This window comes from Magnolia sinica, chromosome 14 (assembly GCF_029962835.1).
Source record: "Magnolia sinica isolate HGM2019 chromosome 14, MsV1, whole genome shotgun sequence".
NCBI lineage: Eukaryota > Viridiplantae > Streptophyta > Magnoliopsida > Magnoliales > Magnoliaceae > Magnolia > Magnolia sinica.
The window spans coordinates 212,923-228,908 of NC_080586.1; the positions used below are offsets into that span (position 1 = coordinate 212,923).

The 15,986-nt window shown below is 39.9% G+C and overlaps 1 protein-coding gene and 1 long non-coding RNA gene across 2 annotated transcripts; both read right to left on the minus strand.

Annotated features, from left to right (window-relative positions):
• Positions 1-4,209: 4,209 nt before the first annotated feature.
• On the minus strand, positions 4,210-6,034 carry LOC131225452 (uncharacterized). The gene is made up of 2 exons (XR_009161357.1): positions 4,694-6,034; positions 4,210-4,578 (listed from the first exon to the last, which is right to left on the minus strand). It is a non-coding gene; the product is annotated as an uncharacterized LOC131225452 (long non-coding RNA).
• A 6,994-nt stretch (positions 6,035-13,028) lies between these two features.
• On the minus strand, positions 13,029-14,455 carry LOC131225451 (uncharacterized). Its single transcript, XM_058220982.1, has 2 exons — positions 13,868-14,455; positions 13,029-13,692 (listed from the first exon to the last, which is right to left on the minus strand). Exons 1-2 carry the CDS (start codon positions 14,153-14,155, stop codon positions 13,270-13,272), a joined length of 711 nt encoding a protein of 236 aa, XP_058076965.1. The 5' UTR covers positions 14,156-14,455; the 3' UTR covers positions 13,029-13,269.
• Positions 14,456-15,986: the final 1,531 nt, after the last annotated feature.

Genomic DNA, 15,986 nt, shown 5'->3' on the forward strand with positions numbered 1-15,986 from the left:
GAAACACAGATTTAGATGGTTCTTTCTTTCAGTTGCTGATAATATAGACAGGACGAGTCCCACATCATGACTATTGTCCCTTCTGGGAAGCATCTTGCGAGCATGATGCATTTCCATTGGTGTGGGAGTTGAACCAGAAATAGGCTCTCTTACATTTGCACGGTTTATTTAATGGTGATCTATGGAGACCATTCGGCTGGTTGTGCATGAATAAGCTCATAAGATAGGTGCACATCAAGCTCTCACGTTTTTTTTTTTTTTTGGGGGGGGGGAGGGGGGGCGGGATGGGCCTAAGCAAGCTGTCAGCCGATAGAAAGGTGCATTTCTTAATAAACTCTGGGCTCCTGTGCTGGGAGCACGAGTGGTATGGGTTTAACCACCCCAACTGCTTGTTTATGGCATGTGATAGGTCTTCTTTTTTTTATTTTTTATTTTATTTTTAATCTCTTGGTTAGGGGAATGCCAGATGCTTTTCGAGCCACTGAAGCCCTGATTAACTCCATGTCAGCAGCTGTGATGAGAAGGGGATGTAAAGGGGTTATAGGCTGTGAATCAGGTTGACAGTGAAAGTCAGCCATCAAGGATCCTGTGGTTGAAGGGTAGATCTTGACTACCATAAATGTTTCGTTTTATGAGTCTCTCTTTTTTTCTTTTCTTTTTTCCCTCCTTTTTCGTTTGAGTCTTGATTGGTATTGAGTCGCCTCCTATGTAACAATTTCTGAGGGTTAATATATAACATTTTATTATTATTATTATTTTTTTAATAAAGATAAAAGATGATACCTATGGCTAGTTTTAAGCTAAATTTTAGTTATTCTGATGTACAACTGATAGATATCATATTGGTGTGATGAAGAGATGTCAAATTGATAAAATCTAATGTTTTAAGTATTCATAATTAAATAATAAAAAGGGCTTGCATTGAAAAAAAAAAATAAAACATTGATCACCTTTTCAGAATCGATGAAGAAAAACCCTTAAAAACAGCTTTAATATTATGGAAATTGAGTTTATGTTTTTTCTAATAAAAAAAAGGAAGAAAAGGCGTATCTACCTTTGTTTTAGGAGTTTATTCAGAACAATTCGAATTTATATGTTGAAATCTCCTAAATCTCTAGGGACTTCAATAACTTAGATCTAAGGTTTAGAGGTTAAAATTGGTAAAAAAATAAAAATCATAATAATAAATAAATAAACATGAAGTCGAAATGTTTGACCCTTTCATACTGTATAAACCAGAGTTGCGTGGGACTTGCTCACCGAAGTCTTTGGTTGATCTACTAATATAGGCTGAGTTAGCAGGGATTTGATCAACTGGCAGCGCCAATTTGATCCAGGCCCAACGGAAGTAACGATCATCATTGTCAAGTCCTTATCCCACTCAATTGGGAGGTAACATTGAAATTACCCTTTATTCTTTCATATAGCAGAGGATTCCACTTGAAAAAGAAAATGTTCCATATTAATGGATTCGAGTATGTAACCATTGGTTACAATTTACAAGATCTTCAGCACTTGCTAATGAGGCCCTAGTTTAAACCAAACAAATTATTAAATTGCAGCACTCAGTTGCTTCTGATCCCTCATGCAACTGTTCTAAACCTTCCCTTGCCATACAAAAATAGTTGATTGATGAGGTAGTATTAAATTCCTGTGAGTGCAAGTTTTGGTATGGCCCATCCAAGCTCTTCCACGAATCAGATATTCTAGATTCATCATGAAAGTATGCCAATCACAGGCTATGGACTAACTGGTACTTGGGCACACTGGACCCTGTATTCTTGTATACTTCTATTCCTTTGTATCTAGAATGGTATTTTGGAGTGGTATTTCTCTCTGCAATGGTAGAATGTTTATACAGTATCCATCAGGTTCTCATCCTGTATAAGCAGAGGCCATGGTTCATTGATCTAAAATTTGATATGACGGGCCCTGCTGTGGATGGATCATGCGCCAAAACTCCTAGATGAAAACATCCTAGCCCTCAAGTATGTAGCCCAACAAACAGATGCATATGAGAGAAAACACATCAATGGCACATGTTAAATGGAAAAAAAACAGTTCAATAACCTGTAGCATGGATTTTCCAAACTAGTTTTTTGGCCATAGGCCTTCGAAGGTGAGTCCACTATATCAGCAGTTTGGATCAACGAACCACAGGCGCACTTGTAAAAACTAGAACTGAACAGATTCTACAAACTCTTGGTGGACCATTACATAATCCGTCTATACATTTTCAAGTCCAGCTGACGTATTTAGACAATTTCCTGTAATGGGAATTTCACAAACTGTGAACCATGAAGATAAGCAAACAGATTTTGCAAACTACATGCCCTTGGGGAACCAAAGACTAGTGATAGGAATAGATCATGGCATAAAGAGGTTGGAAACCACCTCTTGCCTGACATGCAAGGATAACTGTAATGATCTGTCTGCCACCCATCATTGTTCATCAAGTAAAAAGTCTAAGATACACAGCCCAAATAGCATTATATTACACATGCTGGAATCTGTGCGTCACTGTTGGGAGTCTCGATGGGCGTATTGAAATATCAATCATGTCCCACACTGAACAACCTACTTACCAGCAATAGGTCTGTGATCAATCACCGTCAATGGAAGTTTCCTCCCTTGGTCATTGCTACCTTATAGGTCCATGTCTTGTAAGCTAAAATTCAAATGGCACTGATGAAGAAGAATATAACTCTCTCCATGATCATGTGGAGCCCATGTTCTAACCCAATATTGCCATGTCATCTTGGCACCATTCCAGCAAACTTGCCTATAATGCAGTATCTCACCTGTCCTTTTTCCAGTAGGTAGAAAGGCTTACCAATGGATGATGCAATATACATTCACAAGGTTTTAAGGACGCCAGGAACACAGCCAGTAAGTAGGCAAGTGGATGAGGCATATAACACCCTTCCATGCTTCTTGAGCTTGAATCTTATAATGGAACATGAAAGTTTACTCATACATCATTATATGAAGCTTTGCCTAATCGTCTCATTCCTCTTGCATTCTATTCTCTCTTTTCTCATCATCAACACTATAAATGCCATTGATATTCATCTAGCTTGGCCCATTCCTTGAAACTTCACATAAATACAACATTTCAAGAGGTTACAATCCTGCATTGTGCCACATGGCATTCAAACACCAACAGTGCACAGACAGGTCAACCATTGGCTCACACAGTTCATAGCTTGGAATGCCCCCCAACAATACATGCATGCAAGCATCTGAATTGCGCAAGCATGCAGAGGAATGCTACAACGCAGAACCAGAAAGAAAGATGCATTCAAGAGCAGGCTGAAGATGTTGCATATAGTAGGTTACATTGATGACAAAGATGGTGATCGACTCCAACCTAATCAAATAAAGCAACAAAAGCCCCGCAGCAACATGAATGCCCAACCAGCCAGGTGCAAAGCAAGGACAGTAATGTCCACCATGAAATATATTTTGGATACAATGTGTTGTGAATGACACATGCAGGCCAGTTGTATGGATACAGCATTTACAGGAGATTTGGAACATACTATTCCCGTCTTCCCCAAGTAATGGTACGGACATAAGTTAAGGCAAGGATCTGGATTGCAGATCCTCAAAATCAAAATTCACAACATGGATACAAGTAAGAATGAGTACTCTCTCAAGTATAATTATGTATAAATACTTCCTCGACAACACTAGAAGTTGAATTTGTGGCTCAATTGGTGTGATTCACCATAAATTCTAATTACTTAATTCTAGAGCTGAAAATCCTACTGGTAGGTTTGGATTTCAAGTATCTAGGAAGGGGTATGCCTTATCCTTACCCTTATCCAAGTACCTAGCGTGATGGGCAGGGGTTATCAGTGTTATTCCACTGCAGTTGCAGCCTAACACTAGTTTGGAATTCCCGAAATTTTTTTTAAAAAAAAAAGGGAAGAAGAAGAAGAAGAAGAAGAAAAGTGTTAGGCCCTATTTGGTGAACGCCTAGAAGTGAATAGTGATTACATCTCTTTTTAGTTAACAGTAATTGTGATATTGGAGATCGCAATTTCTGATACATAATTACTGTTAATATCGACTCATTATGTATTAGAGATCAAGATCTCTCATACAAAATTACTGTTAACCAAAATGAGATGAACTCATTTTTAGGTGTCTATCAACCGGGGCCTTAAGTTTCCATGGATTTCATTTCCCCCAGGAGAAGTCTACTAAAGTTTTGCATGTGAGAGTTTAATGCTTATCCGGAGTAAGCTAATCATGAATCATGTGCATACACTGGTATAGAACCCGTACCCAACTGTTTTGAGATTGGTGCTTCTGATGCAACAAGGCATCCAAGAGCCCGTCCAGGGTCTTTGTGGTTGCATCAATAAAGAAAATGCAATACACTAGTGTGCTGAGCTTTAAATACGCTACTACTAGGATTTAATCAAAACAAGCAAATGAGAACAAGAAAATTTGCTCCAAGAACCAAGATACTTCTATCTGATGTACCATTCACATGCAGTAGTATGGTGAATGATGTCTTTCCCTCCATTCAAGTTTCAACCTTGATGTTGTCAGTTTACTGTATGACATCTACAAGAAAACAGTTGCTTTGATCTGTCTAATTAATGAAGTTTTTGGTCCAAATGGTTGCAAGGATAATCTGCAAAGTTCATAAAATGTTGATTCATTTGCAAATCAAAGCTACCTGCCAAGTGGTTTCTGCAACAAGTCTTCAGCTCACTTGAAGAAACGCCTCTATTTTCTCTAAGCCCCTTCTGCAAGTGTCCTGTTTGATGTACTGAGAGAGAGAACTGCATCAACAGAGAAAAATGACATCCTGGCCTTCCATCAATCAAAAGCAAAAATCATGTTTAGTAGGAAAAATGGACACATGTTACCATTATTCCTCAGATGAAAGCATTGCCATATTTATTGTTCAGTTGACCATTGATATATTCTTCAGTTTGCCCCATCACTATGTTCATATATCCATCCCGACATGCTAGAATACCTTCACAATGATTAAGACATGCCAAAAGTAAAAGTCTTGTTGTTAATTATCAAGCACCTAAATTTGCATGCTCTGATGATATAAGCTTCTCTCCAGAGACCATGTAACCTAACTGCATTGGGACCATCTTCTCCTTTCAGTTATCTGATGAAAGTAAGGAGTGGAATAGCCATGTTTTCTCCACTCCTTTGATATTGTAATCTAGTTGTTGGCATAGTGCGTTCTAGAAACCGTTAAAAACTGTATGGTAGAGAATTCCAGGCGCCATTTCACACATCCTGTACTTGGTTTTTGTGAATGGTGACACGGCATGTGCTAAGGTGTATATTGCAACCCAGACCCTGCCTGTTACAAGGAATCTTAATTGAACACAAATTATTGCACATGTTACTGAATAACATTCCCAATGGGACACGTGGCAAACATGTACAAGCTCCTCACACAATCGTCAGGTAGGTCCCAACACATCGGACCTGGTAACACCAGGACTGTAGGACTAGTCGATTTGACCAAAAAAATCCCCACTGCCCTTTTTTTTGGCCTGCTCTGATCAAGTGGCTAGGATCATCCAATCAATCTAGTCTGTGAACCATGGCCCATATATGGTGGCCTGTGGAATGAATGGCAGTATCTTGTACACATCTGCCCTGCATTCATGTAGGAAGTTAGGTGCTACTTGCATTCATACCCTTCAAAATGATTGACGACACCAGTAGAACATGTTAAAGTACCACTGCCTGTCTAATTGTAAAATTCAAAGAAAAGGAAATGGGATATGTTATGACCAACGTTCAAAATATCTTTTCAAAAGCATGATTTTATCATAGTACATTTTGATACGAACATCATAACGCCGGTTTTTATTGTCCTTGCATTGTTTTGTTCAAATTTATTATCTTCAAAAAATGTACAAAAACCAATGCCTTCACTATAGCCTTGTCCTGTCTATTAGGAGTTGGCTTCATGAATCTTGTTTGTCTATCATTCCTATCTAAGGTTCTATCCTCGTCAAGTGGACAGACCTTCGTATGCCTTCCAAACCCTTTTTAAGGCCTTTTCCGTTATCCTCTTTCCAGGCCCTTAAAAACTAACCAAAGTTCCTACCCCTGCAAGGTCATCCCCGACTTCCATAGCAAATGGATGAACATATCACCATCTTATTATCTCTTATTTGGCTGCTCTTTATAGGTGAAAACAGAAACAACATTCATCATATTATATTTGGCTGCTCGTAGGTTGCTTCAGATGCCCACATTCTTAATTCTATCCATCCTAGTCTTACTGTACATCCATCTCGACATCCTCCTCTCTAAAATGCTCATCATGTTGCCTCCTCATTGGGACACCTCGTGGAATATTACAATAGAGTCAGCAATAAAAGTTTTTTAAAAAAATGTTAAGAACTTGCATTCTTTTTTATCTACTGATAAATGGATTTTAACAGGATAAGACCCGCAAAAGGAAAATTTTACGGCCTCTACGGGGCAGGGCAAGCTAATGCACCAACCTTACAATAAAGTCCCAACCAGTACTACTTGAAGAAAAACTCCCTCATAGCCTGTGAATTCCTTTGCGGACCTCATACGATAACTCTGCCCACACACAATCGATCACCTTACTAGGGTCTTCCTTCCCATTCTTGAAGAAGCCATTGTTTCTTTCCTTCCAAGGTCCAAATCACTACTAGGAAGCATAATTGTCAAAGAAGCTTCCCCTTGCACTCACAAAAACCAAACATCCATGCCTCGAGATTAGCAATCATGTTGAACATCAAATGCTGTCCCAAATTGGTTAAGATGCCACCACCACACCTCAGTGACAAACAGAAAATGAATAGAATTTCATACATGCCTCTAAACAAATAGATGATTCAGACATTCTGTATTCTTGATGCAGATAAAGCAAGCATTAACTAGTGCTCTGCTATCTAATGAGGTCAATTGCCACACGATGTCACAGCCCATCACCCACTTGAATCCAAGAACTCCCAGGGGACCTTTGGAATTCCAGAAAACGTCATCAGGGCTACTCCAACTCCCATTTGGTTTGCATAGAAGGAGCTAATAGAAACGGTTCCTGAGGCATCCCACTTCCAAACTCTCTTATCCTTCTCTATTTAATTAAGATCCGCACCTTCCAAAAGCTCTAGTAATATGAAAGAAGTCCACTTCATAACTCCTATCCTGTCCAATTTAATTAACCACACCTTCCAAAAGCTCCAATAGTATGAAGAAGTTTACTTCGTCCTTGAGATTCCTCTTGAGGATTGATGACCACATCACTTAACTGTCATCCAAGGTTAGGAATTGATATCTTGGAATCCTTAGAGCCAATCTACAAGTGATTCAATGATTGCACATAAAGGTCTACCATCACACCACTGATCCTTCCAAAAATGGATGAGAAAATCATTTCCGATCTCAAGGGAGATTCCTTGCACGAACAGGTTTTTCACATTTTCCATGCCCCAACACCTAAGAGTCAAAGGTGTGCCCCATTTGTGTGGGATGCTAAAATTGTGACGCCAAAATCACTATGGGCTTATTTACTTTTATGAGCCCATATGACCCATGTTTCACATGCTAACAAGGCCCAAGTGTTAGTGGACCCTGGGAGGGGTATTTTTGACATTTCTCTCTTGAAAGGGTGGGTTTTAGAGTAAGTTATGTTAAGGTTAGGAGAGTTACGAATTTTGGTTGTTTTTGGGAGTTTTGAGAGCCTCCAAGGGGAGAGAGCTCGGGTTTTTTTTTTTTGTAGGTTTTCTCCATCCTTGTAATCTTCTCTGAATAGTAGATTGATCGTTGCTTTGTGCCATGGTTTTTTCCCACAAGGGTTTTCCACGTAAAAACAGTGTTCTCTATGTATAGTTGTTTGGATTTTTCATTTTCTCTTGTTTGTTTCAATCTAGATTAAGGTGCTTCTGCAAGGCCAGTTCTCCAACAAGTGGTATCAGAGACAGGTCGGTTTGTTAGTTTGGATTTGAGATATGGCGTCGAGGGGATCGAGTGTGAAGTTCGAGACAGAGAAATTCACGAGTAAAAACAACTTTGAACTATGGAGATTGAAGATCAAAGTCTCCTAGTTCAGCAAGGGTTGCACTCCTTAGGAAAGAGAGCATCGTCCGGAATCTGTGAAGGAAGAAGATTGGAATGAATTGGATCAAAGGGCAACTAATACAATTCAATTGCGCTTGGCCGATGAAATTCTTTACAATGTCATAGATGAGACAACTGCTGTACGTTTATGGGCGAATTTAGAGAGTATTTACATGACGAAATCTCTCACCAATCGTCTATTTCCAAATAGGTAGTTTTATACTCTAAAAATGGCAGAAGGATCGGATCTATCTGACCATATTAACACATTCAATAAATTGGTTTGCAAGTTGACGATAGTAGAGGTGAAGATCGAGAAGGAAGACAATGCCCAAATTTTGTTGACATCTCTCCCCAAGTTGTTCCACTATCTAGTTGATACTCTTTTCTATAGTAAGGATACTTTGGATATCGAGACCGTTATTGTATCCTTCCAGTCGAAGTAATTGCGACATGAAAGCAGCAATGAAGATAACTTCATGGATGCATTGTTTGCTCGGGGAAGATTGTCTAAGTGAGAGAAAGGGAAACCGCGATCTAAGTCCAAGTCGAGAGGTAAAGGAAAGTTGAAGTATAGGAATTGTCAGAGGATGAGACATTTAAAAAAGGACTGTCAGTTTTTCAAAGCCTAAAAGGAAAGTCAGGTGATTTGCCGAAGGAAGCTAATTCAGTTGAATCCAGTGAAGGCCCAGATGGTTGTGATTACGCATGAGGAGTATCTTGAGAATGTTCTAGTCAAATTCGGACTAGAAAAGGCAAAACCAGTTAGTACTCCCCACGCTGCTTACTTTCGACTTTCTTCAGAACTATGTCCTACATCAGATGAAAAAAATGGTATGTCTTGTGTGCCCTATTCGAGCGCAGTTGGTGGTCTTATGTATGCCATGGTCTATACGAGATCGGATATTTCACATGCAGTTGGTGTTGTGAGCATACACATGTCAAATTCCACCCAGACAAGCAACATTGGGAAGTGGTGAAATGGTTACTTCAGTACGTATGAGGTAAGATGGACTACGTCTTCTATTTTGAAGATTCAGAGGAGAGACTCGTAGGCATTGTTGATTCGGATTATGCAGGAGATGCGGACAATAGAAGGTCTACTTTCAGTTACTTGTTTATGCTAGCAGGTGGAGCTGTCGGTTGGATGTATAAGCTTTGGTATGTGGTTACACTTTCCACTATCGAAGTTAAATACATGGCAGTAACAGAGGCATTTAAGGAAGTTGTTTGGTTGAAAGGGATGATGAATGAGTTGGGGTTTCAACATGAAATCATGTATGTGCATTGTGATAGTGAGAGGGCAATTAATTTGGCGAAGAGCTCGGTATATCACTTCCGGACTAAGTACATTAATGTTCGTCATCACTTTATCACTTTATCCGGTAGATATTAAAAGAAGGAGATGTTACTCTTGAAAAGATTCACACTGGTGAGAATACAGTGGACATGCTTACGAAGGTCGTTCCTCCAGAGAAGTTCAAGTTTTGCTCAACTTCTCTGGGCATGGCAAGAAAGGAATAGAGATAGGGTATGCACAAAGCGATGATGGTGATGTTTATAAGAAGATTGGCAAGGTAGTGAAGTGATTTTGCTATCAAGGTGGAGATTGTTAAAATTGTGACGCCAAAATCACTATGGGTTTATTCACTTTTATGAGCCCATATGACTAACATGGACCCTTAGAGGGTTTTTTTTTTTTATTTATTTATACAATTCCCTCTTGAAAGAGTGTCTTTTAGAGTAAGTTATGTTAGGGTTAGGTTATAGTTACGATTTTTTGTTGTTTTTGGGTGTTTTGAGAGCCTCAAAGGGGAGAGAGCTAGAGTTTTTTTTATGAGTTCTCTCCATCCCTGTAATTTTTTCTGAATAGTAGATTGATCATTGTGTTTATTTTAGAGCACTGAGTGGCAGGGAATTTATCTTCTCCAATCTCCACTCAACCCTAAAGCCCATTCTCCTTGTCATGTACTTGAGAAATTCCTAATTAAAATAGTCATATAACTTTCCCACATCCACTTTGCAGATTACACTTGGCTTCCCTTACATATATCCTAAGTCAATATGCTAATGTGTGAAGCCCTTCATTGAAAATGTGCCTCCCCTTAGTAACACCCCTTGGGTAATAATAGGCTCTATAACACAATGAAGCCTTGATTCCAAAAATCTTAGATAATCTTATACGGGCTGCCTATCAGGTTCATTGGCCTGAAATCCCTACGACAGTCCACTGGATGGCCTGCATTGAAGTGACTGTATGCCACATGCATGTTGGAAGAATCACCACCCACTGTTGTTTGAGATGGCAGTTAAGTTTTCTCCTGGAAATGCTAACACCCTCAAGCACTAAACATGAGCAGGGAGTGGAATGTTTGCAGGGTAGTATTACTTATGAATCTGTGAATCCTTGGGATGAGGCTTCTCCACTCATTGAGTGCACACCACATGACACTGAACGTGGACCTATGATCGACCATCCATATCTTCACTGAGGTGCATCCAACCTAAGAAATAAATTGGCCAGATTTTTGGACTAAGGAACATTTATCATAGAACCACACAAGCCATTGGAACAAGTAGTGCATAGTTCAAAAAACCCCCCAAAACATCTTGATTTAGTGTTCAGCCGGGGCCGGTTGACTCAAATACTCAACTGACTCAACTCAATGTTTGATAACTATAAACAAAAACATTAGGAAACATAAATATTTAAAATAGTTACATTTAGTATAAGCAATATAGAAAAGAATACAAAACAACAGCATAGCATACAACTTCTTAGTTAAGAGCACTGCTTCCCTTCTTTAAAGGTTTGGGGTTTGAACCTCACTATTCCCTTGTTTACCTTTTTAATAAAACCCTATCCAAAGGCGAGTGAGTCGGCTCAAGTCATGGTGTGTCGTGTTGAGTTGACTCAATAAGTTTGTACGAGTTGATTCTGAGTCAATGTTAGTATTGAGTTTCCCAGTGTCTCAGCTTGAAATCTCACTGAGTAGAGTTGACTCCGCCGAGTTTCAAGTGAATGAACTTTAGATCTATAAAGTAGTTCATTTGTTTTGGGAAGTTGAAGACGGGCCATCATGAATTAGTGTTCCCTCCTCCTATATTGTACTTCCTTCAGCCAAGAATGCATAGTATCATAGAGCTTTCAACTTTTCCCAAGTATAGCCTATGCCTTGGTGAAATCACCGATTTGAAGGATCCCCAAGATACAAGATAGTTGCAGAACTAATTTTGAAAAAGTTCTGGCAGCTTCTCTTATAGAAGCTATTCTAGAGTGTAGAATGGCTTCTATTTTGAAAGAGAGGCTGCTACCAAGTGCACGCTAAGAATCTCTTATCAGCAAATCAATGTAAGCGATTGAAACTTAAGGCCGCATGTCTTTGAAAGCATTGAAAGTGAGGTGTGTGCTAGGGGACCAATCATCCTTCATGGGGTAGAATGTTGGGCAGCTAAGGAACAACATGTTGAGTCTAGCTGAAATGAGGACGTTGAGATGGATGAGTGGAAAGACAAGGATAGAAATAGAAATGAATGCATTTGAGGGAACTTAGGAGTAGCACCAATTGGTAATAAGGGAAAGTAGATTTAGATCGTTTGGCCATGTGTAACGGAGGCAAAAAACTAAGCCAGTTTGAAGCAGTGAGTCGGTGCAAATTGAAAGCTCTAAAAGGGCAAGAGGAAGGCCCATAAGGATATGGGTGGAGGTATTACGAAAAGACTTGATGACATATTGTCCAACTGAAGTTACGACCCGGGTCCCGACTCATGGCTAAGTGGTAGACTCACAAGAGTTTCAACACTAAGGTCATGGGTTCGAGTACCCATTGTGGTGTGTGGTTGTGAAGGTGTGTGCGTCAAAAAAAAAAAAAAAAAACTGAAGTTATGGCCCTTAATAGAGTGGGATGGCGGAATAGGATTCACGTAGGCAACCCCAATTAATTGGAATAAGGCTTAGATGATGGTGGTGGTGTGCCAGGGTCATCATCATGGAGAAGCTCATAGCCAATGATGGACCACTCCAAGGGAGGTCACCGATTAGGATGCCTAACCGTAATTACTTCAATGGGACAAGAAATCAAGGAATGCAAGAATTTCTTGTGGCAAATGGAGTGGTACTTTGAGGCTTTTAAGTTGGAGGACAGAGCCCAAAGTACATACAACTATCATGAACCTCATTGACAATGCATTATTGTGGTAGCATAGGAGACGCAGTGACATTGGACAAATGGCACGTGGCACAATCCAAGCCATATATGTAAGGTATAAGTCTATGTACAAAGGAGTGTTTACCTAATATGAGTCCCACTGCTTGCAAGTGTTATCTTTACTATAAAGTGTAACACAGAGCTTTCTCCTCAACTCTCATGTTATCTTATGTCCCCAACTAGTTCTTGGTGTAGAGTCAAGCAATGCACAAATGGCAGATGGGCAAAAGAATAAGGAACTGGCCATGAGCTCATACAGAGTGACCAAGTAAACACATTGGGCCCCACCTGATGATTGGCCACCTAGAGAGATCAAAGTGAAGGAATCAGAGGAAAGTGGCGAATGCACTTGGGAAGACCATAATAGAAAAAAAGGGATCCAAATTCCCCACATTTCTTCAGATTGAATGATGTCTAAGCCTGCTTTCATCAAGCCTCCCTCCCTCTCTCCTTACTGTTTCTTTTGCCTTTTTGCCTTCTTCTGTTTTTAATCACCCATTATCTCAGTTGTTCCTTTTAAATTCTATCATACAATACAAGGGTATAGAATGTTTTATTCCACTTGATTTTTTTTCCCCCTTTTCTTGGTCGAGATGAAAAAAGAAAAGAAGTAAAGCATAAATGCAGTGGGACAATAACCATAAGTAAAGCATAATGCAGGGAGATAATAACCATAAAAAGTGAAATGGGAATAAGCAGTAAACTCAATACAACCACCCAATGGTGTAAAACAAGCCCCAGTTTCAGGGTTTCTTCTTCTTATTTCTTTTTAATAGGATTAAAGATCAGTATGTACATGCGTTCCTCTAATAGAGGTTCATCCCAGCAAAGGAGTATTTAAAATCCCCTTCCGAAGAATTCTTCAAATTCCAAAATGAAAAAAGAGATTAAGAAAATAAAACACAACAGTCTACAGCAAGGGGAATTTTGAGTTCATGATGGGGATCTTGAACCAATCAATGGCAATTCACTGCTTCTTCAACCAACAATCTCTGAGCTGCAATTCAGTTGTTTCACCAAAGCACTTAGCCCTCACCAGGCAGAAATGGGTGCAGAAGCCCACAGATGAGCAAATTCTGCTCGTCTTCAAGATATAGCAAGCAGCACAATCAAGCCCTCTTCCTTGGATGACTATGCCCCATGCTCTAGAACACTGACTGCCAACACTACAATTCATCACACCTCCATCTTCATCATCCTTGAGTTCCTCTACTAAAATAACCCCATCTGGTGTGGGGCAGCTCCTTTCCTTCCACCTCCTTGTAATGTAAGGCCACTTCTCCGACATTGCCAACTGTCTCTCCAATCTTGTCGTTGTGGAGGAAGAGCCATCTCCCTTGTTGGAGTAGACGTGCACGAGAAAAGGGGCTTCTCCTATATTCCTCACTATCTGTTTGTGGAAAAGAAAAGGATAAAAAGGGGGGAATCCATGAATTCTCTTTCATTTTAATATAAGCATTCTCAAAAAAAAAAGAAAAAAGAAAAAAAGGAACGCACTTAAATTTGTTGCTGGGATATGAAGATGAAAAAAAAAGAAGAAAAAGATAATTCAGGTTTAAACGAACCTCTGTAACAGATTCCCTCATCCATTCGTCGAGCTTATCAAGGGAAACGGGATTGGGATCCTCGTGAAAGCTCATCTTCTTTTCCCTTAATTTGCAGGAATCTGGTGCATAAATGGAAAGACGACTTGTCATGTTTCCTCCTCTTCCTTGAAGATTTTCGTTTTCGTTGAAGCAAGTTGATCGCATCATATACCGACGGTTGTGAAGCTGCAATCGGGAGAAACGAGGGGCCTCTTTGTCTGCATTTAGAAACACCTTCCCGCATCCTAGAGCCAGAGAAGAAGCCATTGCTTATTTAGAGAGATCTTGTTTCCCCTCCGATCAAACGAGATGAAGATGAATGGGATTTTCTTTTTCTGTTTTATAATAATAATAATAATAATAAAAGGCAAGGCAAGGCAAGGCAAGAGAAGGAGACAGATATGAATTTCTTCCGCTTTATAATCCTCTCTAAATCTCTCTATCTACCAGAGACAGAGAGATAGAGAGACAAGCGGCCGCCTCTTCTCTCTCTCGCACTCGCGGATCGATTGCTATGGTAAGAGATTCCTCCTCTATCTCTCTCTTTCCTCCACGCAATGGAATTCCCCCTCTAACTTCGCCCTCTGCGTTTCTTTTATAATACGTGGCTTACGTGGCAAGCATGCATTAGGCACCAGCCCGCACGTTCCCCCACGCGCTTCTCTCGCACTTTGTTCGCGTTTTTTTTGCTCCACCTCGGATTCTCTTCACACGTCAGCGACGCCTAATCGGACTCGGATTCGGTAGTGACGGCGCCAGTACCGGACGCTGATTTCCTGCGAATGCCTGAAGTTCCTGCACTGGACCGTGATGTTTTTCAGGAATCCACTCCGTCCATCCGTTTATGAATTATTTTAGGAAATGAGACCAAAATTTAGCAGGATCAAAGACTCATGTGGGCCATATTAAAGGAATAGGTTGTTATGAAAATTTCTACCTTTGAAAGCTTCTGTGTTCTATGAATGTTCAATTATCAAGTTTTCGGCCCACTTGAGAATTGGTTACGGTTCATTTTTGGTCTCATGTAGTGAAATTAACTCACAAAACGGATGTACGGAGAGGATTTCTAACAAACATCACAGTGGACCCCACCTGTGTTCCCACGAACTTCGTGGGAAAGGCTTTCCAGGAAATCCGCGTCCGCCCGTACACACCTCGGTACTGGTCGGTGCTGAAAAATTTTGTGCCCAGCCATGTTGTATTTGTTTTATCCACGTAATTCATCCAGCATTATCCCTAATTTTTTTATTTTTTTAAAATTTTATAAGTAAATGGTTGTCTCAGATAGGCCACAGCGCATGAAACATCGGTGATTATGTTAACAACTTTCTAACCCCTTTTATAATATAATGTTTATTTGCAATCCATGGTTAGACGTGATTTAACGGAAAACCCAATTACCAATAGGATCCAAAAATTTTGTGCCCAATGAAGTTTTTAATGTTTAACATTTAATTACCACACTCTCATTGTGGTCCACCTTAGATTTGATTATGCCTCATTTTTTAGATTGTGTACTAAAATGAGCAGGAAAAAATTGATGGATGGCTTGGATGAGAAACCCAGCTCAAGCATTCAAGAGGACGCGAAAGGAAGTTCCTCCTAAGCAAGAATGCCGGGTGGGGCCCATCGCCATGTTTGTTAGAAATCTATCCCTTTCATTAGTTTTTCAAGCTCAGTTTAAAATATTCCACCAAAAATGAGGTGGATCCAAAACTCAAGTGGGCCACACGAGAGAAAACAGTGGGAATATAGTGAGAACCGTTGAAACATTTTTGTCAACATAAAAGATTTTTGTAAGGCTAAACTTTTTGTATTTTCACTTCATTCCAGTGGTAATGACATAAACGGTTTGGATGGCATATAAACATCAAGGTGGAGCCCAGAAAAGTTTCAATGGTTTATATTTCTTTCTCCAATTTTCCCTCTCGTGTGGCCCACCTAAGTTTTGAATCCAACTGATGTTTTCTCAATTGTCCTAAAATGAGATCTCCAAACAGATGAACGGGGTAGATTTCCCACAAACATGTTGGTGGGCCCCCCAGCATCCTTACGCAGGAACTTCCCACGGAAGGCCTCGCAGGAAATCCCCGTCCCA

Coding starts and splice junctions, on each gene's coding strand:
- LOC131225451 (XM_058220982.1), bottom strand. CDS start 14,155: ATGGCTTCTTCTCTGGCTCTAGGATGCGGGAAGGTGTTTCTAAATGCA. Junction 13,693..13,867: donor TGAGGGAATCTGTTACAGAG/GTTCGTTTAAAC, acceptor TTCCACAAACAG/ATAGTGAGGAATATAGGAGA.